This window comes from Rattus norvegicus, chromosome 7, assembly GCF_036323735.1.
Source record: "Rattus norvegicus strain BN/NHsdMcwi chromosome 7, GRCr8, whole genome shotgun sequence".
In the NCBI taxonomy this organism is placed as follows: Eukaryota; Metazoa; Chordata; class Mammalia; order Rodentia; family Muridae; genus Rattus; species Rattus norvegicus.
Genome location: NC_086025.1, coordinates 1,347,661 through 1,375,073, shown reverse-complemented (window position 1 = coordinate 1,375,073; position 27,413 = coordinate 1,347,661). Strand labels below are relative to the sequence as shown.

At 44.8% G+C, this 27,413-nt stretch overlaps 1 protein-coding gene across 1 annotated transcript; it reads right to left on the bottom strand.

The window, feature by feature from the left end:
- Positions 1–449: 449 nt before the first annotated feature.
- Cs (citrate synthase) lies at positions 450–26,685 on the bottom strand. The gene is given in 11 exon segments (NM_130755.1): positions 450–646; positions 1,471–1,680; positions 2,083–2,184; positions 2,320–2,449; positions 3,099–3,298; positions 7,383–7,571; positions 7,783–7,914; positions 9,251–9,316; positions 10,145–10,252; positions 10,787–10,837; positions 26,573–26,685. Coding segments are annotated over 11 exon segments (1,401 nt in total). The 5' UTR covers positions 26,615–26,685; the 3' UTR covers positions 450–475.
- Positions 26,686–27,413: the final 728 nt, after the last annotated feature.

The following is a 27,413-nucleotide window of genomic DNA, read 5'->3' as shown; positions in this document are numbered from 1 at the left end:
TTGTGTACACGGGAAAAGGCCCTAGCGTTTGACATAGCTCACATCCAACATGGTTTCTATGGAAATAAGGGGGCCTGTCCCTGGCCCAGATGATTTAGGGGCCTGCAGAGTAGAAACAAAAGCTTCACTGCATGACTGCAGCATTTCTGTAACCTGCTTTGACCTAAAGAAGAGAGAAGCCAGACTCTTACTCTAGAGATGGTTGGGTAGCCAGATCTAACCCATACCACATGCATCAGTCCCGGTCCTACAGCTGGTGGGCAACTCATACCAGGAGGAGGAGGTGAGCTGGTGAGGGGAGAAGGGGTCACTTCGTCTTTCAAGTCTTAATTTATATTTTAACTTCAAATGTATTTTCAGTGCCTCAGATACAGTTTAATCTTAAGTCTTAAAGGCCCCTGAAACAAAACAAAATTATACTTTATTTTTAAGCTTCCTCATTTTCTTATAGTCAGTTTTCCCATAATCTCCCATTTTACCCTGACTTAGAGTCCACAAACTTCATCAGACCATCCGTGCTCATGGACTTGGGCCTTTCTAGAGGGAAGCCTAGGGCTCTGCTCCAGATAAGCTGGGCCAACACACCCAGTGCCCTCGACACTCCGAACAGGACTGTGTAGTAATTCATCTCCGTCATGCCATAGTACTGTTAAGGTAGAAGAGAAGCCTTGTGAGACAAGTGGTACATGTAAGTCCATAGTAACATAGACACCCCTGTCACCCCCTTTCTCCAGTCTTAGCCCAGTTAGCCTTAAATAAAAAGAACATCAGGAAAAGTAAAGCAGTCACAAGTCAGTCAAGAGCTCAGCCCCAGCCCCTGCTACAGCAGCTGTATCAAGAAGAGTCCTTGCTCTGGTGGGGCCTGGTAGAACAGACTGGAGTTCTTAAGAAGCTGAGGCAAGAGACCAAAAGTTTAAGGTCAGAGGCCAAGGAAACAGCTCAGTTGGCAGAATGCTTGCCAGTTATGGCTGTGGGTCTGAGTTCCCAGCTTGCACATAAGTCAGAGTTGTGGCATGTGCCTAAAATCCCAGAGACAAGGAGGGCCACTTGGAACTTGTCACCATCGAGTGGCATCAATGAGCTCCAGGTTCAATAAGAGACTCCATCTCCAAAAATAAGACGGAAAGCAAGAGAAGACACTTGACAGCACCCCTGGAATCCTTATGTACTTACATGTGACAGACACATGACACATTCACCACCAACTGACTACAAAAGCACCAGGCCTGGTGCCACATATACGCCTTCATCCCAAACCCTTGGGGACAGAGGCAATGAATCTCTGAGTTCAAGGCCAGACTAGTTTACATAGAGTTCTAATCTAGTCAAGGCTACTGAATGAGACCTGTCTCAAAACAGGGCCACATGTGAGGCTTTGGGGTCCACGTCCTGCCCTGATTAGGGAGCTGATTGTGTGCTTGGCAGAAAACAATGGTGATACAATCAGAGAGTGGGGAGGAGAGGACTCACCTGGAGCAGCACCCCACTGTGAGCATCTACGTTGGGCCAGGGGTTCTTAGCCTTTCCTTGCTCTAAGAGGATATTGGGCACAATCTTGTACAGCTGAGCAACCAGCTTAAACATGGGATCCTTGGGCAGATGTTTCAGAGCAAACTCTCGCTGACAGGAATATCGTGGATCAGTCTTCCTTAGGACTGCATGACCATATCCTGGGACAACCTGTAAAGAACCGGAAAAAGGAACAGAACTGGCGTGCTGAGATAGGGTTCTTCTCTTCACTCTGAGGGTGATTTGGTCCTGGTGTCTATGCAGGACTGTAAACACAACGCTAAGCCAATGTGGCAGCTCAGCGGGACCTGTCTGAGAGTGAATGAAGACTGCAAATACAGCTCAGCAGCGGGACACCTGCCTAGCCACAGAGCTGGGTCTGAGCCCTAGCATCATAAGAAGAAAACTAAATTCACAAGGAAAACACATGGAGAAACAATAGGGAAAAGGCCCCTTCTTGCCTAATGTAGGGACTGCTTTTATTCTTTTCTATATTTTTTTCCTTGAGACAAGGTCTGGAATTTTCTTTCAAACTGCAGTGTTTGGGTGTTAGTCTTTTTCCTGGTTGCTTACCCGTCCCGAGTTGAGTGTGTTCCAGATGTAGTCTCGTAACTTCTCATCTGACACGTCTTTGCCGACTTCCTTCTGTAGCTGCGTCAGCCAGACAAGCACCTCCTACATGAAGTTCAAGGGTGGGTGAAGAGAAGAAATGTGAACACACATGCCAAGCAACGCATGTCAAGATAAGAGACGGAGCATGTGAGTAAAAACAAAACACGGAACGGAAAGGAAAAGAAAGGCCAGTCTCACCTGGTTTGCTAGTCCATGCAGAGGCCCTGCCAGCCCATTCATAGCTGCTGCAAAGGACAGGTAAGGGTCTGAAAGGGCGCTGCCCACCAAGTGGCTTGTGTGGGCACTTACATTGCCACCCTCATGGTCACTGTGGGGATGTAAGGTGGAGCCAAAGGGAGAAAGAGAGGGCAGGTTATGACACAGATTATGACACAGGCACTTTCCTTTGTCGTCTTGGCTTCATGGGCTCACAACATCCTACAGCCCAGTCACTGATGACCACGTCCCACCCCTACCTCCACTGACAGATAGGGATATCAAATACACAGCTCAGACACAGTCCCGGCAAGCCATCCCAGGTCAGGAGTGGTCAGCAGAGGGCGCTGGCTCTCGCTTATGTGAGTAGCTCACTCTTCTCAGAGGCAACTTCCCCAGGCTTTCAGCTCTCCTTCCTTCTTCCTTGCCGGAGTTTCAACCCTTACGAGATGTTTCTTCCCCTTTGCTACAGACCATCTGTTCCCAGACAATAACTTTAAGAAGTTTTCTTTTGTTTGTTTGTTTGTTTTTTAAAACATGCTAATCCCCAGTTCCCATTGCTGGGCACAGTGGCACATCCCTTTAACCCCAGCACCTGGGAGGCAGAGGCAGACAGATCTTTATGAGTCTGAGGCCAGCATGCTCTACAGAGTGAGACAGTCAAGGCTGCACAGAGCCCCTGTCTCAGGAAACAAAAATAAAAACAAAACAGAGTTCCCCATCAATCCAGGTGCCTCGGTTTAACACTAACTGGAGCTCACCTGTGGATGGTAAGGTACAAACGCATGAGTTCTGTGAACTGAGGTTCTGTGTAGCCTAACATGTTGGTAAAATTGTGGGACCAGTCCAGCTTAGAGTCAATTGCCCCAATACTGCTGCCCTCCCGGTACAGATTCCGGTAGATCTTTGCTGCAACGCACGGCAGCTTGGCAATCAGGTCCATACAGTCTTCATAGATGAGCTGAGGAGAGAGGAAAGATGGAGGAAAAGGAATTACCCACAACACATTAGGCTATGGTACTGACCGTCCTGTGCGTTAGCAGCTATGTGCTGAGTGGTGGTTATATACTATGTATACTGAGGTATGTAATAACAATAAGCATAAACTGAGTAATCCGCTGTGGTCCAGGTTTATAGTATCTGTTGTATATTAACACACAGCCCCCCACTGTCTCCATCCTACTAAATATATACTGGCCATTCACAGATGAGGAACTGAGGTTCCCAGACCTTCAGTATTAAACTAAAATCTGAACCCTGATGAGCTCAACTGTGGCCTTCTCCAGGATGCTATGTCTTTGGTACTACTAGACATGTGCTAAGATGTCACCTTTACGTGCACACAAAGGGAGTTGCACATGGCATAGCATACAGAAAGATTCTCTCTCCATCCATGGGGACTGAAGTTAGGTTTCCAGGACTGTGTAGATGCCTTTACCTGCTGAGCCATCTCATGGGCCCGCTTTCTAAAACTCTTTACTTTTTATAATAATGCTTTAAGATTAGTGCTGACCAAATATCGACTAGCAAAAGCTTCAATGTTTCAGGTATGTATTATGTTATATTACACAAGGTTTTGACACATGTATACTGTGATAGAAAACTTGTGCAGCATGTAGGAAACCAGGCTCGATGCCTGGCACTTAAGTTTTTTTCTAAAATATGGGGCTAGAGAGATGGCTCAGTAGTTAAGAGCACTTGTTGTTGCATAGGATCCAGGTTCAGTTCCCAGCACCTAGCATGTTGCCTAACAATGGTCTGTAACTCCAGATTCAGAGGATCAACAGCCACTTCCGGTGTGTACGTACATGCAGACAAAACACCCATATGTGTAAATAAATAAATAAATAAACCTTGAAAAACAAGGAGAGCATACTGTTTATCAAATACCAAATCCTCAGCAGGGAAAACACACATTTACATTTACAGACTATACAGACTGAGCAAGTCCTATCTACGCATTTAGAAATACACATGTAGACGTACTCACAGACGCAGACACAGATTAATGAAAAATAGGAGCCATGAATTTGAAAGAGAGCAAAGAGGGCTATATGGGAGGGTTTATAGGGAGGAAAGGTAGGGGAGAAATGGTATAATTATAACATAGTCTCAAAAATCAAAGGACATTTAAAAACTTCCCAAAAGCAGTAACATGCCACCCTTATGACTGTTTTGAGTAAAGGGACATAACTGACCACAAGCCTCATGCACCAGTAGCCCCACTGCTGTAAACACTGTAAGACTCTAGCATTAGCCACCATTATCATTCACAAGATGCAGAACAAGATGGCTTTTTAAAAAAGATTTATTTATTTATTATATGTGAGTACACTGTCGCTGACTTCAGACACACCAGAAGAGGGCATCAGATTCCATTACAGATGGTTGTGAGCCATCATGTGGTTGCTGGGATTTGAACCCAGGACCTCTGGAAGAGCAGTCCCTTAACCGCTGAGCCATCTCTCTAGCCCTCAGCTTTTTAAAAAAATGGGTCAATAACAAAACCACATAACAATGTTTGGATACCTCTAAAATATCTTACAGGCACTTATTATAAAGTATGATGTGCTGGGTGGTGGTGGTATACTCCAGGTGGATCTCTGAGTTCCAGGACAATCAAGACATTTATTGATGAACCTAGCTGACCAGTCTACTTCTAAAAGATAAATTTTTTTTCTTTTCTTTTTTTTGGAGCTGGGGACCGAACCCAGGGCCTTGCGCTTGCTAGGCAAGCGCTCTACCACTGAGCTAAATCCCCAACCCCTAAAAGATAAATTTTAAGGGCTACAGAGATAAGAGACACAACTGATTTTGGGTCTCAAGAGTATCACACCAATATCATAGGACAAGTGATAGCTAGAGGTCTCAGATATCAAAATACCCAGTGCTTTTAAAGCAGTGAATCTGAAAGGTGACCAGCATACTGCTAATAGGATCAACAATCAATAACAGGAAATTGTGAAGCTAAAAATGGTTAACTCTGAGATATGCACTTCAGCAGTTAAGAGCACTAGCTGCTCTTGCAGAGGACCTGGGTTCAGTTCGCAGACCCCACATAGTAGTTCTCAACCATCTGTAACTCCAGTTACAGGCAATCTGATGCCCTCTTCTAGCACTGTACATATGTGGTACACATACAAACATGCAGGCAAAATATTCATGCATATAAGATACCCCCTGAAATTTATGGTTGAATTATTGACTTCAAGGCAATCTTTCCTATTATAAATAACACAATAAATAACAATTATTCTTTGTTTTGTTTTCCAATACAGGTTTCTTTGTGTAGCCCTGGCTGTCTTCAAACTCAGACACCCATCTGCCTCTGCATCTGCCTCTCAAGGGATTAAAGGTGTGTGCTAACACTGCCCAGCCATAATTACTGAACAGCAGGTAAAGGCACTTGTTAGGAAGCCTAAGTTCAACTCCTGGGCTCACATGGTAGGACCTTCACATACATGCTTTGACACACAAGCACCCCCTAATTCCTCCAGTCCCAGGGGATTTAACATCTGGCCTTCATGGGCCCCCACACATATATGGTGCACATAAACTCACAGTGGCGTGTATATGTATGTATGTATGTGTGTGTATGTGTGTGAACTTTGAGTGTTTGCCTAGGATGCACACAGTCTTCCATCTGCAGCACATCATAAAATGGTGTGGTGGGTGGTAAATGCCCATAGCCCCAGCATTCAGAAGGCTAAAGGAAGGTTCAGAGGCCAGGCTGGATCCACAGTGAGTTCAAAGGTAGTAACTGCTACATAGCAAGATTCTTTCAATACCCCACGACCTGCCCTGTTTAATAAAGTAGTGTGGGATAGTTGTGTGTATGTGCACGTATGTATGTGTATCTATATGTATGATGTATATGTATGTATATATGTATGTATTTACGTGTCTGTGTGTGATGTGTATGTGTGTCTCTGTGTGATGTATCTGTATATATATATATGTATTTATGTATCTGTGTGTATGATGTATGTGTGTGTTGTGTGTGTGTGTGTGTATGTATGTATGTATGTATGTATGTATGTGTCTGTGTCATTTACTTTCCCTATACTACCTATTTCCAAATTAACAAAGGGAACCGAGAAGAAGGCTCAGTCAGCTGAATGCTTACTCCTCAAGCATGAGGATCCGTGTTGAGATCTCTAGCACCCGTGTGAAAACCCAAGCACAGCAATAGTGTCTGTAACCATAGTTTTGGGGGCTGAGACTGCAGGGTCCTTGGAGATTACTGGCTAGGCAGGCAGGCCAATTTAATGAGCTCACTTCAGTGAAAGATCTGTCTTAAAAAATAAAGTGGGTAAAGCAGGAAGCATAGGTAATGAAGACGCCTGATGTTGACCCCTGGCCTCTACACACATATTCCACACATACAAAGAAAATGGGTGTCTTCCTGGAAACCTGGCCACATAATCTGCACTTCTGAGGTCTGTGTGGAGCTGGAAAAGGATTGTAGCAGGTGTGTGCCATATTGTGCACTGGGTCAGCACATGTGACCTTTCCACCAACAACCGAGTTCCAGTGAATGCAGTCACTCTTCATTTTCAGTAAAGGAAGCTTGTTTCCTATTATTGATTGTTGATCCTATTAGCAGTATGCTGGTCACCTTTCTAGCCCTGACAGTGTCTTGGGCTGTCTAAAGGAAGTGACTGGCATTAGTCCTCCTAGACTGTAGTTGATTAGCAATCATTCATCCAAACCTAAGGCGTCATTAAAAACTCTCCTTACCTGGGCTGGGGAGATGGCTCAGTGAATAATGACACCCAACAAACTGAGTTTGGTTCCTGGTACCCACAGGAGAAAATTCCTATTAAGTTGTTTTTCCCAAGCTATGTGAGTGTTCAAATAAATAGGATGAAAGAGGGAAAAATCGGAGACCACATGCTCTATTTTCTTTATGACTTCAACAGAAAACAAGTGTACTATCTTATAGGGATTCCTAGTTTTGGGGACTGAACTTGGGGTCTCACTCATGGTAAGCATGTATTCTATGACCCCAGTACCTAACAGTTCACCCCACTCAAATCTCCTACCTCCCAGTACTTAGTTCGGTTTATTCCCTCTGCATATGCCCGGGCGAAGTTGCTTTCACTGTTGAGGGCTGTGATGGCTGCACTGAGCTGAGACATGGGGTGCAGATTGGTCGGAAAATTGTCCAGCATGGTGACCACATGGGAAGGCAGAGCTGCCCTTTTTGCCCATTCTTGTGAGAGCCAAGAGACCTGTGAAAAGGGAGACAAGCTCAGAAAAATAGAACAGTAGTATCTGAGTAAAGATAAGCCAGCAGGGTTCAGTACAATCCACTTAGAATTGGTCAGACTCTGCTGAGACTTCTCAAAGTGCACTCTTACAAACACTATGGGCAGGCGAAGAGTACATTTTGTAGAGAAGAACAAGGAAGGGGAAGCGAAGAGCCAGAGTTCTTGGCTGTACCTGTTCCTCTGTGGGCATCTGTCCAGTTACCAGCAGCCAAAATAAGCCCTCAGGTAGGGGCTCTTCCCCACCTTTAGCCTTAGGTAGCAGTTTCTGGCACTCAGGGATACTATAGCCTCGGAAGCGGATGCCCTTGAGAAAGAAAGAGTGAGAATTACAACCAAATCTATAATTAATCCGCCAGTCACATAATTATAGCAGACACTTCAGTGGGTGAACACACTCGCCACTGAGCCTGAGGGCCTGAGTGTGACCCTTGGGATCCACACAGTGGTGTAAGAAGATGGTCTCCCACAAGTCGTCTTCTGGCATTCAGACTTACAATGTGGCACTTGTACTGGGCACATGCACGAATGCACATACACAAAGTAAAAATAATTATTTACTTAAAAATACATTTATTAAACCAGGTGTGTTGGTGCACACCTTTAAACCCAGCACCAGGAGGCAAAGGCAAAGGCAGAAGAATCTCTTGTTTAGAGGCCAGCATGTGTCTACAGAGTGAGTTCAAGGATAGCACTACATAAAGAAACCCTGTCTCAAAAAACAAAAAATGTGTAATTTTAAAATATTCATTTGCTTAATTTTTTTTTTCTGAGAGTGTACTCCTGACATATACTATGTAGACTAGGGTGGCCTTGAACTCAGAGAGATGTGAGCCAGCTATTCATGTTACTTTCACTGTGTGTATATGGGTGTGTGAGTCTGTGTGTGGGTGTACAGGTGAGTGCAGGTTCATGAGCCATCAGAACCCACAGAGCAGGAGTAAGAAGTGTTTGTGAGACAACTGATGTGAGTGCTAAGAGCCAAACTTGGTATCTATCCACAATAGTACGTGCTCTTTTTTTTTTTTTTTCGGAGCTGGGGACCGAACCCAGGGCCTTGCGCTTGCTAGGCAAGTGCTCTACCGCTGAGCTAAATCCCCAACCCCAATAGTTATTTTTTTTAAAGATTTATTTATTATATATGTACACACCAGAAGAGGGCATCAGACCTCATTACAGATGGTTGTGAGCCACCATGTGGTTGCTGGGATTTGAACTCAGGACCTCTGGAAGAGCAGTCGGTGCTCTAAACCACTGAGCCATCTCTCCAGTCCTTGCTTTTGTTTTTAAAAAACAAAACACAAAGTCATGCTTGCCCAGCCTGCCATGAGCTCAAGGCTATTCTGGTGCACACAGTAGGTTCCCGGTCAGTCAAGGCTATGGTACCAAGTGAGACCTATCTCAGAAAACAAACAACACCAGCCCATCAAAAGAGAATCAAACCAAACAGAACCCTAGTCCTGTCAAATATTCACTCTTCACACACTTCTGCCTTTGCTCTCTCACTGTGTACTTTGACGTGCTAAAGAGAAAGCCCATTCTTCAGTTCCATTCACACCTAGTGTGCCCCGTGCTGACCAGTCTCCAGACTCATCTGTATGGTCAGAAGCCCCGACCACCACTGGCGGACGATGGCATCTTACCTCATCAGGATCAAGAACCGATGTCTCATACACAAGTCCCTTCATGCCTCTCATGCCACCGTACATCTGAAGGAAGGAAGTTGTAACCAATCATCAGTGACTCAGACTAGAACTGGGTGGAGCTTCAGAGAGCCCAGAGAGGACGTTTAATCTTTCTTGCAAGACTACACTTAGGAGGCAGTTTCCGGGGTTGAATTTCTAGAACTGAACCAGCATGTTACAAGACTGCCAGTGCTGGGAATGAATGAATGTTCATGTCGGGTTATTACTGTCTCTTATGTATCTATCTGTCTTTGTTTGCTTCCTTTTCTTAACTGTATTTTATTTTTTCTTCTGACCATTCTTGATTTGTCCACACTTAACACTAAGTTAGATGGAATCAGATCTACTGTGGGCAGAGGGAGGGAAGGAGGCAGTAATTAGACACTGGTAGCTGAATGGCCCAAACTCTTTCTTTTTTTTTCCTTTTCTTTTTATCGGAGCTGGGGACCAAACCCAGGGCCTTGCACTTGCTTGTCAAGTGCTCTACCACTGAGCTAACTCCCCAACCCCGGGTCCAAACTCTTAAGGCTAAGGAAGCTACCCAAAGGCTAGAGGATTTACTGGGGTGCAGTCTAATGGGATGGCAGGCACAGAATCAATCAGAAAACAGTCTAGGCAACAGTTGTGAACAGAACTAGAAACTTCATTCAGTTTTGTCAGAGGTGAATGAGGATAGGCTTAATTATTAAATTTACAGAAAAGAACAACTCTCTACTGAATACCATAAACGCTAACCTTTCACTGTACAGAACAGAATACTTTTGAACCACCAGTAAAGAAAATGGTGCCTTTGTGGCACACATTACAGGGTTACTTCCCTCACTAAGACACCAAAGCCCTTACCATCCTTACCATGTCCACAGTGATTTGGCCAACCACTGTCTTCCCATGCTGCTGTCTGAAGGTCTTAACTCTGGCCTGCTCCTTAGGTATCAGATTGCTCAGTATGTCTTTCAAATTCTAGAACAGAAACACAGGAGTTAAGAGAGAGGAGAAACCTATAGGGTTTCCCACTGTGCACAAGGCGATTAGCATCTCTGTTGGCCAGGCAGGGGAGCTTCACTTTGCAGAGATGAAACTGTCCTGGATATGGACACTGATGCTCACTTAATGACTGAAACGTCAGAAATGGTGGGCATATGCCTATAATCCTAGCACTCGAGAGGCCAAGGCAGCAGAATTCAATGAGGCCACCCTGAATCTAATAAAAGGAACACAGAACAGGACCTTGTACCAAGAATTAAAACAAACAACAAACCCCTTTAACTGTAAATCTTACTTCCTCTAGGGGTTATGAGTATAATTTAGCTGTAAAGTGCTTCCTTAGCACGTCTGAGGTCTGACTTTAATGCTCAGCATTACAAAAGCAAAGGGGAGGGGGGCACTTGCTATTCCCACAGCATACTCCACCGAATAAATGTCCTTAAACAGTAGTAATAATACAAGCACTCTATCCTGAGGTCAGACCGCTGCAAGGACCTTGCCAGATCTTACCGTGGAAGAAGCACTGGCGTGCCGGGCAGCAAGGACGAGGCAGGATGAGTTCTGCAAAGAAATGAAGACAAATCGTTACTAATGCCTTTGTATCAGGGAATTGCGGTGACTCAATCTCTTCACCTTTTAGGACATTCTGGCATAAGGTTGAGCAGCTGGCTGGTAATCCTGCTTCTCATAACCATAGTTTTGCTAGTGTTTCTGTAAGTATACTGTCGGTGTGGACACACTGTCCATGCTGACACACTGTCCATGCTGACACACTGTCCATGCTGACACACTGTCCATGCTGACACACTGTCTATGCTGACACACTGTCCATGCTGACACGCTGTCTATGCTGTCATACTGTCCATGCTGACACACTGTCTATGCTGACACACTGTCTATGCTGACACACTGTCTATGCTGACACACTGTCTATGCTGACACACTGTCCATGCTGACACGCTGTCCATGCTGACATACTGTCCATGCTGACATACTGTCCATGCTGTTATACTGTCCATGCTGACACACTGTCCATGCTGTCATACTGTCCATGCTTACACACTGTCCATGCTGACATACTGTCCATGCTGTCATACTGTCCATGCTGACATACTGTCCATGCTGTCATACTGTCCATGCTGACACACTGTCCATGCTGTCATACTGTCCATGCTGTCATACTGTCTATGCTGACACACTGTCCATGCTGTCATACTGTCCATGCTGACACACTGTCCATGCTGTCATACTGTCCATGCTGACACACTGTCCATGCTGTCATACTGTCCATGCTGACACACTGTCCATGCTGTCATACTGTCCATGCTGACACACTGTCTATGCTGACATACTGTCCATGCTGACACACTGTCTATGCTGACATACTGTCTATGCTGACACACTGTCTATGCTGTCATACTGTCCATGCTGACACGCTGTCCATGCTGACATACTGTCCATGCTGACACACTGTCTATGCTGACATACTGTCTATGCTGACACACTGTCTATGCTGTCATACTGTCCATGCTGACATACTGTCTATGCTGACACACTGTCTATGCTGACACACTGTCTATGCTGACACACTGTCTATGCTGACACACTGTCTATGCTGTCATACTGTCCATGCTGACATACTGTCTATGCTGACACACTGTCTATGCTGACACACTGTCTATGCTGACATACTGTCCATGCTGACACACTGTCTATGCTGACATACTGTCTATGCTGACACACTGTCTATGCTGTCATACTGTCCATGCTGACACACTGTCCATGCTGTCATACTGTCCATGCTGACACACTGTCCATACTGTCATACTGTCTATGCTGACACACTGTCTATGCTGACACACTGTCTATGCTGACATACTGTCCATGCTGACACACTGTCTATGCTGACATACTGTCTATGCTGACACACTGTCCATGCTGTCATACTGTCCATGCTGACACACTGTCCATGCTGTCATACTGTCTATGCTGACACACTGTCCATGCTGTCATACTGTCCATGCTGACACACTGTCCATGCTGTCATACTGTCCATGCTGACACACTGTCCATGCTGTCATACTGTCCATGCTGACACACTGTCCATGCTGACATACTGTCCATGCTGACACACTGTCTATGCTGACATACTGTCTATGCTGACACACTGTCTATGCTGTCATACTGTCCATGCTGACATACTGTCTATGCTGACACACTGTCTATGCTGACACACTGTCTATGCTGACATACTGTCCATGCTGACACACTGTCTATGCTGACATACTGTCTATGCTGACACACTGTCTATGCTGTCATACTGTCCATGCTGACACGCTGTCCATGCTGACATACTGTCCATGCTGACACACTGTCTATGCTGACATACTGTCTATGCTGACACACTGTCTATGCTGTCATACTGTCCATGCTGACATACTGTCTATGCTGACACACTGTCTATGCTGACACACTGTCTATGCTGACACACTGTCTATGCTGACACACTGTCTATGCTGTCATACTGTCCATGCTGACATACTGTCCATGCTGTCATACTGTCCATGCTGACACACTGTCCGTGCTGTCATACTGTCCATGCTGACATACTGTCCATGCTGTCATACTGTCCATGCTGTCATACTGTCCATGCTGACACACTGTCCATGCTGTCATACTGTCCATGCTGACATACTGTCCATGCTGTCATACTGTCCATGCTGACACACTGTCCATGCTGTCATACTGTCCATGCTGACACACTGTCCATGCTGTCATACTGTCTATGCTGACACACTGTCCATGCTGTCATACTGTCCATGCTGACACACTGTCCATGCTGTCATACTGTCCATGCTGACACACTGTCCATGCTGTCATACTGTCCATGCTGACACACTGTCCATGCTGTCATACTGTCCATGCTGACACACTGTCTATGCTGACATACTGTCCATGCTGACACACTGTCCATGCTGTCATACTGTCCATGCTGACATACTGTCCATGCTGACACACTGTCTATGCTGACACACTGTCCATGCTGACATACTGTCCATGCTGACACACTGTCCATGCTGACATACTGTCTATGCTGACATGCTGTCCATGCTGACATACTGTCCATGCTGACATACTGTCCATGCTGTCATACTGTCCGTCTATGCTGACACGCTGTCCATGCTGACACACTGTCCATGCTGACATACTGTCCATGCTGACATGCTGTCCATGCTGCCATACTGTCCGTCTATGCTGACATGCTGTCCATGCTGTCATACTGTCCATGCTGACATGCTGTCCTGCCCTCACACAGCCGAGCTCCTGGGCAACAGCTGTTACAGTGTCTAGTGCACCCTCATTTAATTGTCAGTATTTCTGAGTGGCCCGACTGGCAACTGCTGCTGCAGCTAGGATGCCTGCATCATTAAAGTCTCCTTATTCAATTAACCTGTCCAATCCTTTCACACCAGCATTTCTTTTTTTTTTTTTTGGTTCTTTTTTTCGGAGCTGGGGACCGAACCCAGGGCCTTGCGCTTCCTAGGTAAGCGCTCTACCACTGAGCTAAATCCCCAGCCCCCACACCAGCATTTCTAACCCTCCCAGTTTATTTCCAGAGAAATAGGAGCAACCAGGGTGTTGCATATCTGATTATACTAAGATGCTAATTACACCTGTTGTCATGTTCTGTCTTGCCCCTTAAAAGGAGAAGCAGGAAAGAATTATTGTACCTGAAGATCCCTTGTGGTTTTAAAAGCACATAGAATATCTACCAAGAAGCAACTAACAGACAACTACTTAAGTGGATCAATGGAGGTGCTAGAGAGATGGTTCAGCAGTTAAGAGCACTACCTACCTGCTTTTGCAGAGGACCCGAGTTTTAACCCCAGCACCCACATAGACTCACAGCCATCCTATGATTTCAGTCCTGAGGAACCCAAAGCCCACTTCTGGTTCTTGCAGGCAGCAGGCATGCAAGTGGTACACAGGCAAAACATACATACAGAGAAAATTTTAAGTTACAAGAAAAATAAAAATTAGAGGAATTTTAATGGTAGTAAATTACCCTGGAAGCTGTGTGTGGTATTTGTTTTTAGGTGTCAACTTAAAAGTATTAAAAAGAAATATCCAGGGCTAAGAGATGGCTCAGTGATTTAAGAATGCCGACTGCTGGTCTGGAGAGATGGCTCAGTGGTTAAGGGCACTGACTGCTCTTCCAGAGGTCCTGAGTTCAATTCCCAGCAACCACATGGTGGCTCACAACCATCTGTAATGGGATCTGATGCCCTCTTCTGGTGTGTCTGAAGACAGCGACAGTGTACTTACATATAAATAAATAAATAAAAAAGAATGCCGACTACTCTTCCAGAGGTCCTGAGGTCAATTCCCAGCAACCACATGGTGGCTCACAATCATCTGCAATTGGATCTGATGCCCTCTTCTGGTGTGTGTGAAGACAGTGACAGTGTACACATGTGCATATAAAATAAATCTTTAAAAAATAAAAAAAATAAATATCAAAAATAAGGGTGTTTCTAGAAGAACTTAGTCTGAGGGGACTAAGTGGAAAGGTATATCCTCAATGTGGGTATGGCAGGGGGCCTCACAAAAGAAGTAAAAACAAAAACAAAACCAGAAGAGGTAAATTGGTCTGTTTCTCCCATCTTTTCTCCCAGCATGCGGCAGAACTCTGCCTTTAAACAGAGTGACTAACACTGGCACGTCTCAGGGTCTCAGCTTATAGACTTGAACAGCAACAAACTATTATTCCAGGTATCTTGTTTGCCTCTATAACTGGGTGAGCATATGCAACATGTATGTGTATCTGTATTTAAGTAAATATGTGACATGTGTGGACAGCATGTCAGCATGGACAAGGTTTCTTTATATAGACCAGGCTGGCCTCAAATTCAAAGTCAGCTTGTTTCCACCTTCAGAGTGCTGGGGTTTAAAGGCATGTCCCACTACTCCTACTCCTAATATTTTTATATATTATTTATGCGCACTGTACGTACGTACACACACACACACACACACACACACACACACACACACATCTCTTACTGATTCTCTAAAACCTTGATTAACCTTGATTACTCAAGATGATAAAGGAAAATTTCATGTTAGAACAACTTTAATTACAAAGAATACAGTACACATGGTTTGGGAAGGAAAGCTCAACATGGGACAGTGCATAATCCTAGTGCTTGGGATACAGGCACCAGAATCACAACATTTACAGAGTGAGACTTGTCTAAACAACAAAAATCAAAACAGAGAGACTGGAGAAAGAGCTCAGCAAATAGAAATACTGGCTGATCTTCCAGAGGACCAAGGATGACCAGCAGCCATATGGCACTGACAATCATCTGTAACTCTAGTTCTAGGAAATCTAACAGCCTCTTCCGGCTTCCAGGTACCAGGCACAGACGGGACACAGAAGTACTTGTCTAATATGCACAAGGCCTTGGATCCCCGCTGGGCTCCCTCAAAGCACACCATAAACTTTATGTATGTAGTGATAGAGCCAGTAGTCCCAGTACTCAGGAGGCAGAGGCCTGAGAATCAGAATAAGATAACCCTCAGGTGCACGAGTTTGAACCCAGCCTTGGACCATGTCTCAAAAGTAAATGAATTAATGCAAATGCAGACTTGGGTCTCAGACTTAATTTCAATTTAATTGCAACTTTTTACATGTTTACATGAAACACTGCAGCGAGTCCTAAATGCAGGTCTACCATTTCATTCTATTATCTTGGCTATAAGAGCCAACATAACAGTCTTATGTTTTAAATCTCTAAAATGGTAATAAAAAGCCAATTCTAGGGGTATGAGAGATGGCTCAGTAGACAAGAGTGTTTATTCTGCAAGCATGAAGACCAAGGCCAAATCTCCAATACCTCATAAAAAGCAAGACATCAATACTAAATTGTACCTGGGGGTTGGGGATTTAGCTCAGCGGTAGAGCGCTTGCCTAGCGAGCGCAAGGCCCTGGGTTCGGTCCCCAGCTCCGAAAAAAAGAAAAAAGAAAAAAAAAATTGTACCTGTTTTATAAAATTACTAGGCATTTTGTTATTTAATAAATATAACCTGTAAGTTCTTTTCAAAATATTTTAATGTATTTTTAAATGCATTTCTATCCATAATTAGTGTCTTATAAATATGTAGGTTTTTAAAAACCAGTAACATAACAGGCATGCTGCTTGTACCTATAACTCAAACTGTGGGCTGAGGGAGGAGGATCCGCAGAGTCAGTCAGCCTAGCCTGAAAGGGGTGAGAGTCTGGTTTCAGAGCATTTGCAGTGATGGTGACACCAACCTGGTACCCTGGCCTCCACTGGTACATGCGCCTACACACTTACACATAGTGTGTACATGCACCTACACACTTACACATAGTGTGTACCACACACATAAGCCACTTCCAGAACAGTTAAATAAACTACAAGAAATAATTTGTATGAAGGCATGTAGGGGGCTGGAGAGGTACTTGTTCTTGCAGAAGACCCAGCACCCACATGCTGGCTCGCATTATGCTAACTCTGGTACCAGAGGAGCTCATCTCCCTATGATTACCTCCCAGGATGCAGGTGGTGCACAGACATACATGCAGGCAAACCACTCACACACAGAAAGTTTAAAAAAAGAATCTGAGGGCTGGAGAGATGGGGTCCTGAGTTCAAATCCCAGAACCACATGATGGCTCACAACCATCTATAAGGAAATCTGATGTCTTCCCCTGGCGCATCTGAAGACAGCTACGGTGTACTTACATATAATAAATAAATCTTTTTTTTTTTTTTTTTGGTTCTTTTTTTCAGAGCTGGGGACCGAACCCAGGGCCTTGCGCTTCCTAGGCAAGCGCTCTGCCACTGAGCCAAATCCCCAACCCCAATAAATAAATCTTAAAAAAAAAAAAAAAAAAAAATCTGAAATAAAAGCCGGGTGGTAAAAATCTTTAATCCCAGCATTCAGGAGAGGCAGATGATTTCTGGAGTTTAAGGCCAACCTGGTCTACAAACCAAGTTCAGGGCACCTACGGCTATTTGTTACATAGAGAAACCCCTGTCTGGAAAACCAAAAGCCAAAAAGAAAAAACAAAATAATAACAAAATTTAAAGCATGCAGACACTGATTTGTGTGTAAGTAATAAATTCAATACTAGTCTCTTTAAAACCCATCTTACAAGTGGTTTACTTCACCACTTGTAAGCATGGTGGTGGTGGGCCTGCAATCCAAATACTATAAAGGCTGACTCAAGTGCTAGGCTAGCCTGGATAGACCCATGTATTTGAAAAAAGAAAAAGGAGCCAGGTATGATGGCCACAACCAGTTGGAAGGAAGGTATGTAGAGGGAGGGATCAGGAATCCCACAGTTTCAGTAATAAACCATATGGATCAAGGCTGCCTGAGTTATCTGAGACCTGACTTCAAAGAAGGGGGAAAAAAAAAAAGGAAGAAAAAGAGAACTGTATTGGCCATATCCGAGTCAATTAAACCCTACTAGGGGGCTGGAGAGATGGCTCAGCGGTTAAGAGCACCTGACTGCTCTTCCAGAGGTCCTGAGTTCAATTCCCAGCAACCACATGGTGGCTCACAACCATCTGTAAAGAGATCCGATGCCCTCTTCTGGTGTATCTGAAGACAGCTACAGTGTACTTATATATAATAAATGAATAAATAAATCTTTAAAAAAAAAAAAAAAAAAAAAAAAACCCTACTAGGAAAGAGTGAAACACTAATTCCCTTTGGCAACAAAACAGAAATAGTTCATCCACTTCCCATTTTTCGTGAGGGGTGGTACTGAGACAGGGTGTTTAGACTATAGCAAAAGGTATTCTGGGACTCAGGATATAATTATGCTAATCTGGAACCTGTGCCTAATTCCTCCGTAAACCCTCTAAAATGTCTGCAGCTCCAGACTGGAGGTGCTTGAAGAGTGCCACATCCAAGTCAGGCACATTCAGCTACCAATGGTTACCACAGAGAGCTAGAATGGTTCTGTACAGTGCATTCAAATTATTCTCACTGATAGGACAGGCAGAGTACAAACTTCTGAGTCATTCTTGAACTTCTACCTCCCAGCTCCTCCCCCACCCTGCAGGGATGGCACCAGGGACTTCAGCTTCTGGTTGCTTGCCACAAGCAGTGACCTTACTGAACAACAGCTGTCAGGCGAATCAGGCAGCCCCTTCACTCAGGCTAGTTCCTTCATGGGGAGAGCTGCTACCATAGCTTGGTGACTACTAATGGCAGACAGCCAAGATTCCCTCCCTACAGCATGAAAGTGCAAGTACCTCAACCATTAAGAAGCTATTCAAACCTCCTGTCATATGCAGTGCCTTGAGCGTGCTCATTTTATTTGATACAGGACCTCCCGTAACAGGCTGGCTTTGAATCTCTGCTCCTCCTGCTTGACTCCTGAGTGCTGGGATTACAGGTGAGCTTGTCTTACACCTGACGCATTACTTCTGATCTGTTTCATTTCTGAGACAAGGTCCCACTAGGTAGCCCAGGTTGGCCTGGATCCTCCTGTCTTGGCATAGTGAGGGCTGGGATTGTAGGCACAAGAAACCTGGCCCAGTGAGTTTGCAATTATTGATGGAAGTAGATTATGGTTCTCAAATGGGCTGACATCAAAAAATATAGTCACCTCTATTTTACAAGGCTAAGCGAGAAAAAGACCAATGAGTTACATAGTAATGTTGTGACAAACTTTTCTATAGTCCTTAAGAATATTACTACTGGGGTTGGGGATTTAGCTCAGTGGTAGAGCTCTTGCCTAGCAAGCACAAGGCCCTGGGTTCGGTCCTCAGCTCTGGAAAAAACAAAACAAAACAAAACAAAAAAATAACCAACAAAAAAAAAAAAAAACAAAAGGGCTGGAGAGATGGCTCAGCGGTTAAGAGCACCCGACTGCTCTTCCAGAGGTTATGAGTTCAATTCCCAGCAACCACATGGTGGCTCACAACCATCTGTAAAGAGATCCGATGCCCTCTTCTGGTGTATCTGAAGACAGCTACAGTGTGTACTTATATATAATAAATAAATAAATCTTTTAAAAAAAAAAAAAAACAAAAACAAAAAGTAAAATAATCATTTAAAAAAAAAAGAATATTACTACTAAAATAGGGAACAGGGAAAGTGCTTGTCAGGTGTCAGGTGAACTAGTACCTCACATTCTGGAATTTTCTTTGATAGCCACTCAGTATACTGCTGTCCTTTTATATCCTCCCATTGTATTATCACTAATTCCTACGAAGGGCTCTTTTTAATAGAGACAAGGCAATTTCCCTTCAACCACTGACTCTGACTTCATTCCCAGAACTCCCAACACCAAAAACCGTGAGAGAGACTGAGCAGAGTATTGAAGCCTTTAATCCCAGCACTTGGGAGGCAGAGGCAGGCAGATCTCTGTGAGTCTGAGGCCAGCCTGGTCTACAAAGTGAGTTCTAGGATAGCCAGGGCTACACAAAAAAACCCTGTCTCCACCCCCCCCCCAAAAAAAACCCTCAAAACCAAACCAAACCAACCAAACAAACAAACAAAATGAAAAGAAAACAAAACAGAAAAGCCAGGAGTGGTGGCCCATGTCTTTAACCCCAGCACTATAGAGGCAGAGGCAGGTAGATCTCTGAGTTCCAGATCAGCCAGGGATACAGAGGACACCCTCCCTAAAATAATGATGAAGCTAGAGAGATGGCTAAGTGGTTAAGATGCAGTACCAGAGTCCAGTTCCCAGCACCAGGACTGATAGCTCACAATACCTCCAACTCTCGCTCCAGGGCATTTGAAGTCACCATTCTCAGAGGAAAGTATACAAATATACACAGTGAAATACACCAGGCAGGGTGCAGGGGTGCCCACTCTTTGTCATAGCACTAGAGACAGAGTGAATGAGGACAGCCTGGCCTACACATTAAGTTCTAGAACAGCCAGGGCCACATTATGAGACTCTATTTCAAAAACAAATAGAAACACCTACCTCCTTAGTGTATGAATCTCAAAAATAATAAGTTAAGCTGTGAAGGCCTGCCATGGCAGTCACACCTGTGACCATAGACCTTGGAAGGCAGAAGCAGGAACAGTTTAAATCCAGCCTCAGTTATACACAGCCCTGTCCCAGAAAAACTTGAAATGGAAATTTAAAGAGGACAATGACCAACCAATGGGGAAAAAATTTAAAGAAAAAGGAAAGGGAAAAACTAACCAACAAACAACAACAGTAAACTGGCCTAGGACAAAAACTCCTCTGTTTCCAGAATCAGGTCAGAGAACTAAAGCCATTTGCAGTCTGTGTTTCACAATGGTCCTGCTGGAAGCTAGCCTGCAGTGTTTGGTCAGGCCACTTAAAGACCAAGCAGAGTAGTCTAGATTTTATACTCTGACGCCCTTAATAATAATAAGAATTCTCTTAATAATTCTACCTGGCAAGCCAGGTGATGACGTACTCGTTTGATCCCAGCACTGGAAGACAGAGGCAGGCAGATCTCTAAGTTTGAGGCCAGCTTGGTCTACAGTGAGTTCCAGGACAGTGAGGGCTGCACTCTGTCTTAAAAAAAAAACAACGGGCTGGAGAGATAGTTCAGTGGTCAAGAGCACTGACTGCTCTTCCAAAGGTCCTGAGTTCAATTTCCAGCAACCACATGGTGGCTCACAACCATCTGTAATGGGATCCGATGCCCTCTTCTGGTGTATCTGAAGACAGCTAGTGTACTCATATACATTAAAAAAAGAAGAAAAAAAAAAAAGACGAAATCTACCTATCATTTTCCTTTTAAATTTTGTATTACATTTTTTAATTTTTTAAATTATTTATTTATGTACATGAATGAGTACACTAAAGCTGTCTTCAGAAACACCACATCCCATTACAGGTGGTTGTGAGCCACCATGTGGTTGCTGGGATTTGAACTTAGGGACCTCTGAGAGAGCAATCAGTGCTCTTAACCATTGAGCCACTTCTCCAGCCCCTTGTATTACATTATTACTTAAGTGCTTGAGTCACACATATACACCATGGCTTTGGTTTGGAGGTCAGAGGACAAATTACAGAAAGTGGTTCTGTCTTTCCACCATGTGGAACCAGAGTGGTCATCAGGCTTGGCAGCCAAGTGCTGGGCCATCTTGCTGGTCACTCTACAGTATCTTGCCTACAAGTCCACTAATTATTCAGAGAAGAAAACCATAAAAGATTACCATTCATACCTCAGAAAAGGACTGAGTTGCCAAATTGAAAACAAAAAATAAAGTCTTAATTATTAGTTTCAGCAGAAATCTACTCTGTTCTTTGTAAATCTGTTTATTTTATTAAGTATTTTTAAAATTATGTGCTGGAGACAGTGTCTCACTATACAGCCTTGGCTAGCCTCAAACTCATGAGATCCATGTGCATCTCCCTCCAGAATGCTAGGACTAAGGTAAGTGCCAACATGCCTAGGTTATAAAACTTATTTTTAAAGATTTCTTTTAACTTATGCATCTGTATGCCATGTAGATGCCCACAAAGGCCAGAGGAGAGAGAGTGCAGGATCTCCTGAACCTGTTAAAGGCAATGTGGATGCTGGGAACCAAACTCAGATCTTCTTCAAGAGTAGTTTATGCTCTTAACTGATAAGCCATCTCTCCAGATGCAATTTATTGTTTTTTAATGTATTAGCTTTTATTACATTTAACTTAGAAATTCATCCCTGAGCTGGTGAGAAGGCCCAGCAGGTAAAGGCACTTGGTGCCACACCTGATGAGTTTGTAGAAGGAGCAAAAAATTAACTCTATAAACTGTCCCTTACCCAAGTGTTGTGTGACATGTGCCAGGCACAAGTTATTACATATGCACCCAGTGTGCATGACTCCTCACCTCAGCACATTCTTGAAAATAATAAATGACTCCCCTACTGCTACTAGATTTTTTTAAAAACAAGTTTTAGCTCCTAACACTTTGCTCCAGGTTTTACAAGAATCCTTTCTAAGTCATGTAAAATAATAAAACTGGGTATGGTAGGTCATGCCTGTAATCCCAGCAAAATATATCAGTTCAAAAGATACAAACTGTCAAATTCCACCCCATTTCTTAGGGTCACAATCCAGTCAAATCAGCAAGCACGCCAGATAATGGTGCCTAAGAAAACCTGAGCAGTGGAAAGAACTGGCAGATGCTAAGAAAATAGTGCTAAATAAAGTTGTACAGGAAACTGTGTGGCTCTAGTGGAGATGGAGTCTGGTCTCCTGTGTTGCTTGCTTGGCTTCTAAGAACCAGGAATGACAACAGACCTCTTCTCCCCTTCTACACCCACACTTCTCTCCTGCTGACTGAACCCATGAAGTCATGCGCTACCAATCGAAAGGCCAGTGGGAGCGAATGCATTTACCCACAGAGGAGTCCTACTGGTCAAGGAAGGTAAATGGCCACAGTCAACTTCTGCCTTCAAATGTTTTAGGTGTTAAGCCTATTTCACAGGAGAAACATGCCTCTTGTTGAAATGAATCTCAGACTAGGGCTTATAGAAAATGTGCAGTGAAGCTGGGCACGGTGCTGCACGGCTTTAATTCTAGCGCCTGGGGGTACAGAAGTCAGAGCAGGTCTATCTGAGTTTGAGGCTAGCCGCTACAGAGAAACCTTGTCTCCTGGTCTGAGGGGAGGAATAAATAAATAATGAGGGTGGTGGGAGCAGTGGTGTAGGCATGTTGTAAGTAACTGTTAATGTAAAACTGTACTGATCTTTTCAAAGTTCCAAGCGTCCTAGACTAGAGAAGCAATTCTCACTGATACAGAATTCCCTTTAGGATGGGTATGATGGTGCAAGCCTTTAACTCCAGCACCTGAGACAGACTTAACATGGGGATTAAGAAAGAGTTCTTGGCCAAGACTTGAGTTACATGGTGAGATTATTATTTTTTTTTTTAAGATTTATTCATTAATTATATATAAGTACACTGTAGCTGTTTTCAGACACACCAGAAGAGGGCATCGGATCTCTTTACAGATGGTTGTGAGCCACCATGTGGTTGCTGGGAATTGAATTCAGGACCTCTGGAAGAGCAATCAGTGCTCTTAACCACTGAGCCACCTCTCTAGCCCTACATGGTGAGATTCTTAAAACAATATTTCTTTTAGATAGGGCTGATTAAGCATGTTGACTTCAAAAGCTTAAAGGTGAGCTAGTGGCCCTATTCCAATTCCTATCCAATTCCAGATCACCTATGAAAAGACCAGGACAGAACCAAGCTCAAGTGTGGTAGGCATGAGCTACATCCCTCCTGGCCAAAATCTACTTATATATCTATAGGTCTTGATAGATATATTTTTTGTAAAAAAATAATAATCATTTTTCTAATTAGGTTTTTTTTTTCCCTTAACAGGTTTCATGTAGCCCCAGGCTGGCCTGAAACTTTTGGAACTTGAGATCTTCTACCTTAGCTTCTTCAATCCTGGAATTATAAGCACGCATTCATGAGGCAATCCAAGTCAGGTGCACACACTGAAGGTTTATAAACCTAGGGCCTTGCACATCCAAGGCAAATACTCTATCACTGAACTCCATCTCCCTATTGTCAGTCTTTTTTTTTTTCCTTTTTGAGACAGGGTTTCTCTGGGTAGCTCCCACTATCCTAGAACTCACTCTGTAGATCAGACTGGCCTCAAACTCAGAGATCAGCCTGCCTCTGTGTGCCCCCAGCCTCTCTTGTGCTGGGATTAAAGACATGCACTACCACCAGACTCTCAATATTAAAAAGTAAAACTGAGCACCAATGACTAAGGAAACCGAGGCTGGTTTAGAAATGTTAAGCGCTGGGGATTTAGCTCAGTGGTAGAGCGCTTACCTAGGAAGCGCAAGGCCCTGGGTTCGGTCCCCAGCTCGGGGGGGGGGGGGGGGGGGGGGGGGGGGGGGAACGAAATGTTAAGCATGGGGCTGGGTATTTAGCTCAGTGGTAGAGCGCTTGCCTAGCAGGCGCAAGGCCCTGGGTTTGGTCCTCAGCCCCGAAAAAAAAAAAAAATGGAAAAAGGAAAAAAAAAAAGTTAAGCATAAGAGCAATGCTGATGTGCTGAAAGGCTCCTCAGAGTCCCAGTCATACTGCATGGCCCTCTCAAGGTTCTTCCCCTTAATTTTGTTAGGCTTTGATAGTTATGTGTGTTTCTGTTTATTATTGCTGTTTTCTCACTGTGTGTCTGTGACTTCAGGTGTCTCCCTCCACTGGTCTTCAACATCTGAACAGGAAGTCACATCAAAACCTGTTTCTGACAGACTGACTGGCAAAGGTCATAGGTGATGTAACTCAACATGGCTTTTAGGTGGAAGTAGGGATATGAACTCAGGTCTTCATACTTACACAACAAGCACTCACGCTTGGCATTCAAGCTTAAGGGAACTCTGTGCAGCCAAGGCTGACCTTGAATTTGTAATGATCCTCCTGTCTAAGCCTCCCAGAGTTTGTTTTACAGTTGAAAGTCACCATGCTCTGCTTCTGAGTTTTGCTGATTTTTGTTTTGTTTTGTTTTTGATACAAGCTTCCTCTGTGTAGTCTTGGCTGTCCTGGAACTCACTCTGTAGAGCAGGCTGGCCTCCAGCTACAGGTCACAGAGATCCACCTACGTGTGGCTCCCAAGTGCTGAGATTAAAGGCAAAGGTGTGTGTCATCACCACCTAGCTGTCTTTGTGGATCTTAAGAGTAAGCCTCACTCACCTCTTTACTTGGAGGTATCATGTAGCTCGGGATGGCCTCAACCTTACTGTGTAACCACTGTCTCCATTCCCAGTGTTGGGGTCACAGCCATGTACCATCACAGTCAGCACACAGCAGGCATCCTGAGATTCAAGCAACTTAACCAAGCAAGTCCAAAAGACTTCTAAAGTTTCTGGGATCCTCAACTCCACTTCTAACATAGAAGTAAAGAATGTGGCCCAGTCATCCCCCAAAGCATTCTGAAGTTTCCCAGAGCCAACTTAAGAGACAAGGTAAACTCAAAAAAGTTTAAAAATCCAAAGGCTTTTTCAAGTTCACTGTTCTGTTAAGACTATCTGGTCTGGGTTAGTAGCTCTGAACCGATCTAATTATAGGTCCACCATTCTGCCAAAACATCGTCTAGAACTTGCTTCATTTCCCAAGAGGTTTCCTTACCCAGTTCCCTGGCAGCGGGAGTAGCAACAGCCAAGTAAGACAAGTGTCTACCAAACAATCAGTGTCTACCTTGTTGCTGGACACTGATTAAAAACACCACGATATGTCGTGCAGGTTTTGGGGTACATCTGACAACTATGCCTCTCACACAGCAAGTCAAAAACATCCCAAGCCCTTTCTTTCCTCCGGGTGTACTCTGCCTCGAGACTGATGAGAAAACCTATTTCTTTAAAACTAAAACAGAAGCCAAGGTCATTTGCGGGACTGTCTCCACTTGTATTAGAGAACCGAGATTCCCTCAGCACAGCTGGGTCTCTGTTACACAGCCCAAAGCAGTGATAATGTGAAATTAAGAGTTATCCCTACTTGGACTTGAACTGCAGAATTCAAAAGGAAAAAAAAAAAAAAAAACCGTCAAATTAAAGGGCTCCAGGGAATAAAAGGAAGCACTCTCCTGGTAAGTAGTAGAATTAAGTCATGTGACCTTGGTGTTACTACCTCACGCCTGTCTTCATTTATTGGCCTGTAGCTTGGAGGAACAACCTTTCTGGTTCTTGCTTGAGCCTTATGTGATATTTAATCAGCAGGTTTAACAGGAACGCCCCACCCTATCCAAGCTCCTCCTATATACATTAAGTGCAGGAGCCCCAAGGACAAAGAGGAGCTGGGGGGCTCTAGTCCTCTAACAAGACTGAAGCGGCGGGGTCACTTAAAGGCTTCAATTACACTGAGGAGAGAAACAGGTCCTGACAGGACTCACCCTACAAAGCAGAGCCCAAATTCGCCCCAGTGACCAAGTGAGCACATCTGTTCATCCCCCAATTCCTCCTCCAAACAGTTCTCTCCCTAAGTCGTGGGTCACGCCACACCTCTGCTCTCTGACCCTGCCGTCAGGGACGAGCATCCCTCGCTTCCACCTTGGATGCATGATATGACAGAAGGCGGGCCTCCGGGCCGCGGGAGGCTGCAGGCCGGAGCCGGCAACGTTCACCTCAGCCGGAAGGACACGCGGCACATGGCCTAGGAGCTCCGGGAAGGGCTGGCGGCCCGCCAGTGCCGGGCCCCTTTAAGGCGCAGAGGGCTGCGCTCGGGTGTGGGAGGGAGAGCCGGTGCCGGAGGCCCAGCGGTCCCCTCAGCCCCACCCCGCGCGCCACGGCGCGCTCCCTCCTTTAAGCTCACCTTGGCTCCCAAGAGCCGGGCTGCCGCAGTGAGTAGAGCCATGGAGGGCGAACTCCGGGACCTGGCGGGAAGGGATCGGAGAGAGAGAGCTGCAGCTGCAACAGGAGCGGCCGCCGCTGTGATGGAGACCGCGCCAACGGACCGACAAGGTTGAAAGGAGGCGGCCGAGGGGAAGGGTAGACAAACCGGCAGAGGCGCCCAGCCCAGGGTCCTCCGCGAGGCCCCGCCCTCTGGCCAATACTTGAGCCCGCCCCTCTTTGGGTACCCACCCCGGCCTCGGCCATTGGCCCAAGATGGAGGAGAGGCGGGACCTGAGCCATTGACAGATGTTATGGCGGAGAGGATTGGACTATACGGATTAGGCTAATTAAGAGTGGGTGGGGAGGGAATTGTAGGTGTCCAACGATGTGCCTGAGAACTCAGTGAACTTCCTTCTTTGGCTTTTCCCTTTGCCCTAAACGTATTTCGGATTCTCCGGAGAATGCGAAAGATAAAGTTCCAGCACGCTACTTTTGAAGGTCACAGCACACAGCAACTGACCATTGCACTTCCTCTACCTGCTTGGCAAGCTTTCTTAAAAAATGTCTCTGATTAAAGACTTCATGGCCACGAAGGTGACATCATGCAGAAACCCCCGCTATGATGCCAGAGTTAGCTACTTCATGGTCATTTGTGAACAGCAGAAATATTGATATTACAGATACTGACCCCATTATGTGGAGAAGCGCAAAACCAGAAGCTAGAATGTTTAGTGCTGTTTGTGGACTATATGTCTTATAAAGCCCCCTTAATATGAAGGAGCTCTTTAGTCTTTGGGTCCTGGACCTTATGATTCTGTCAT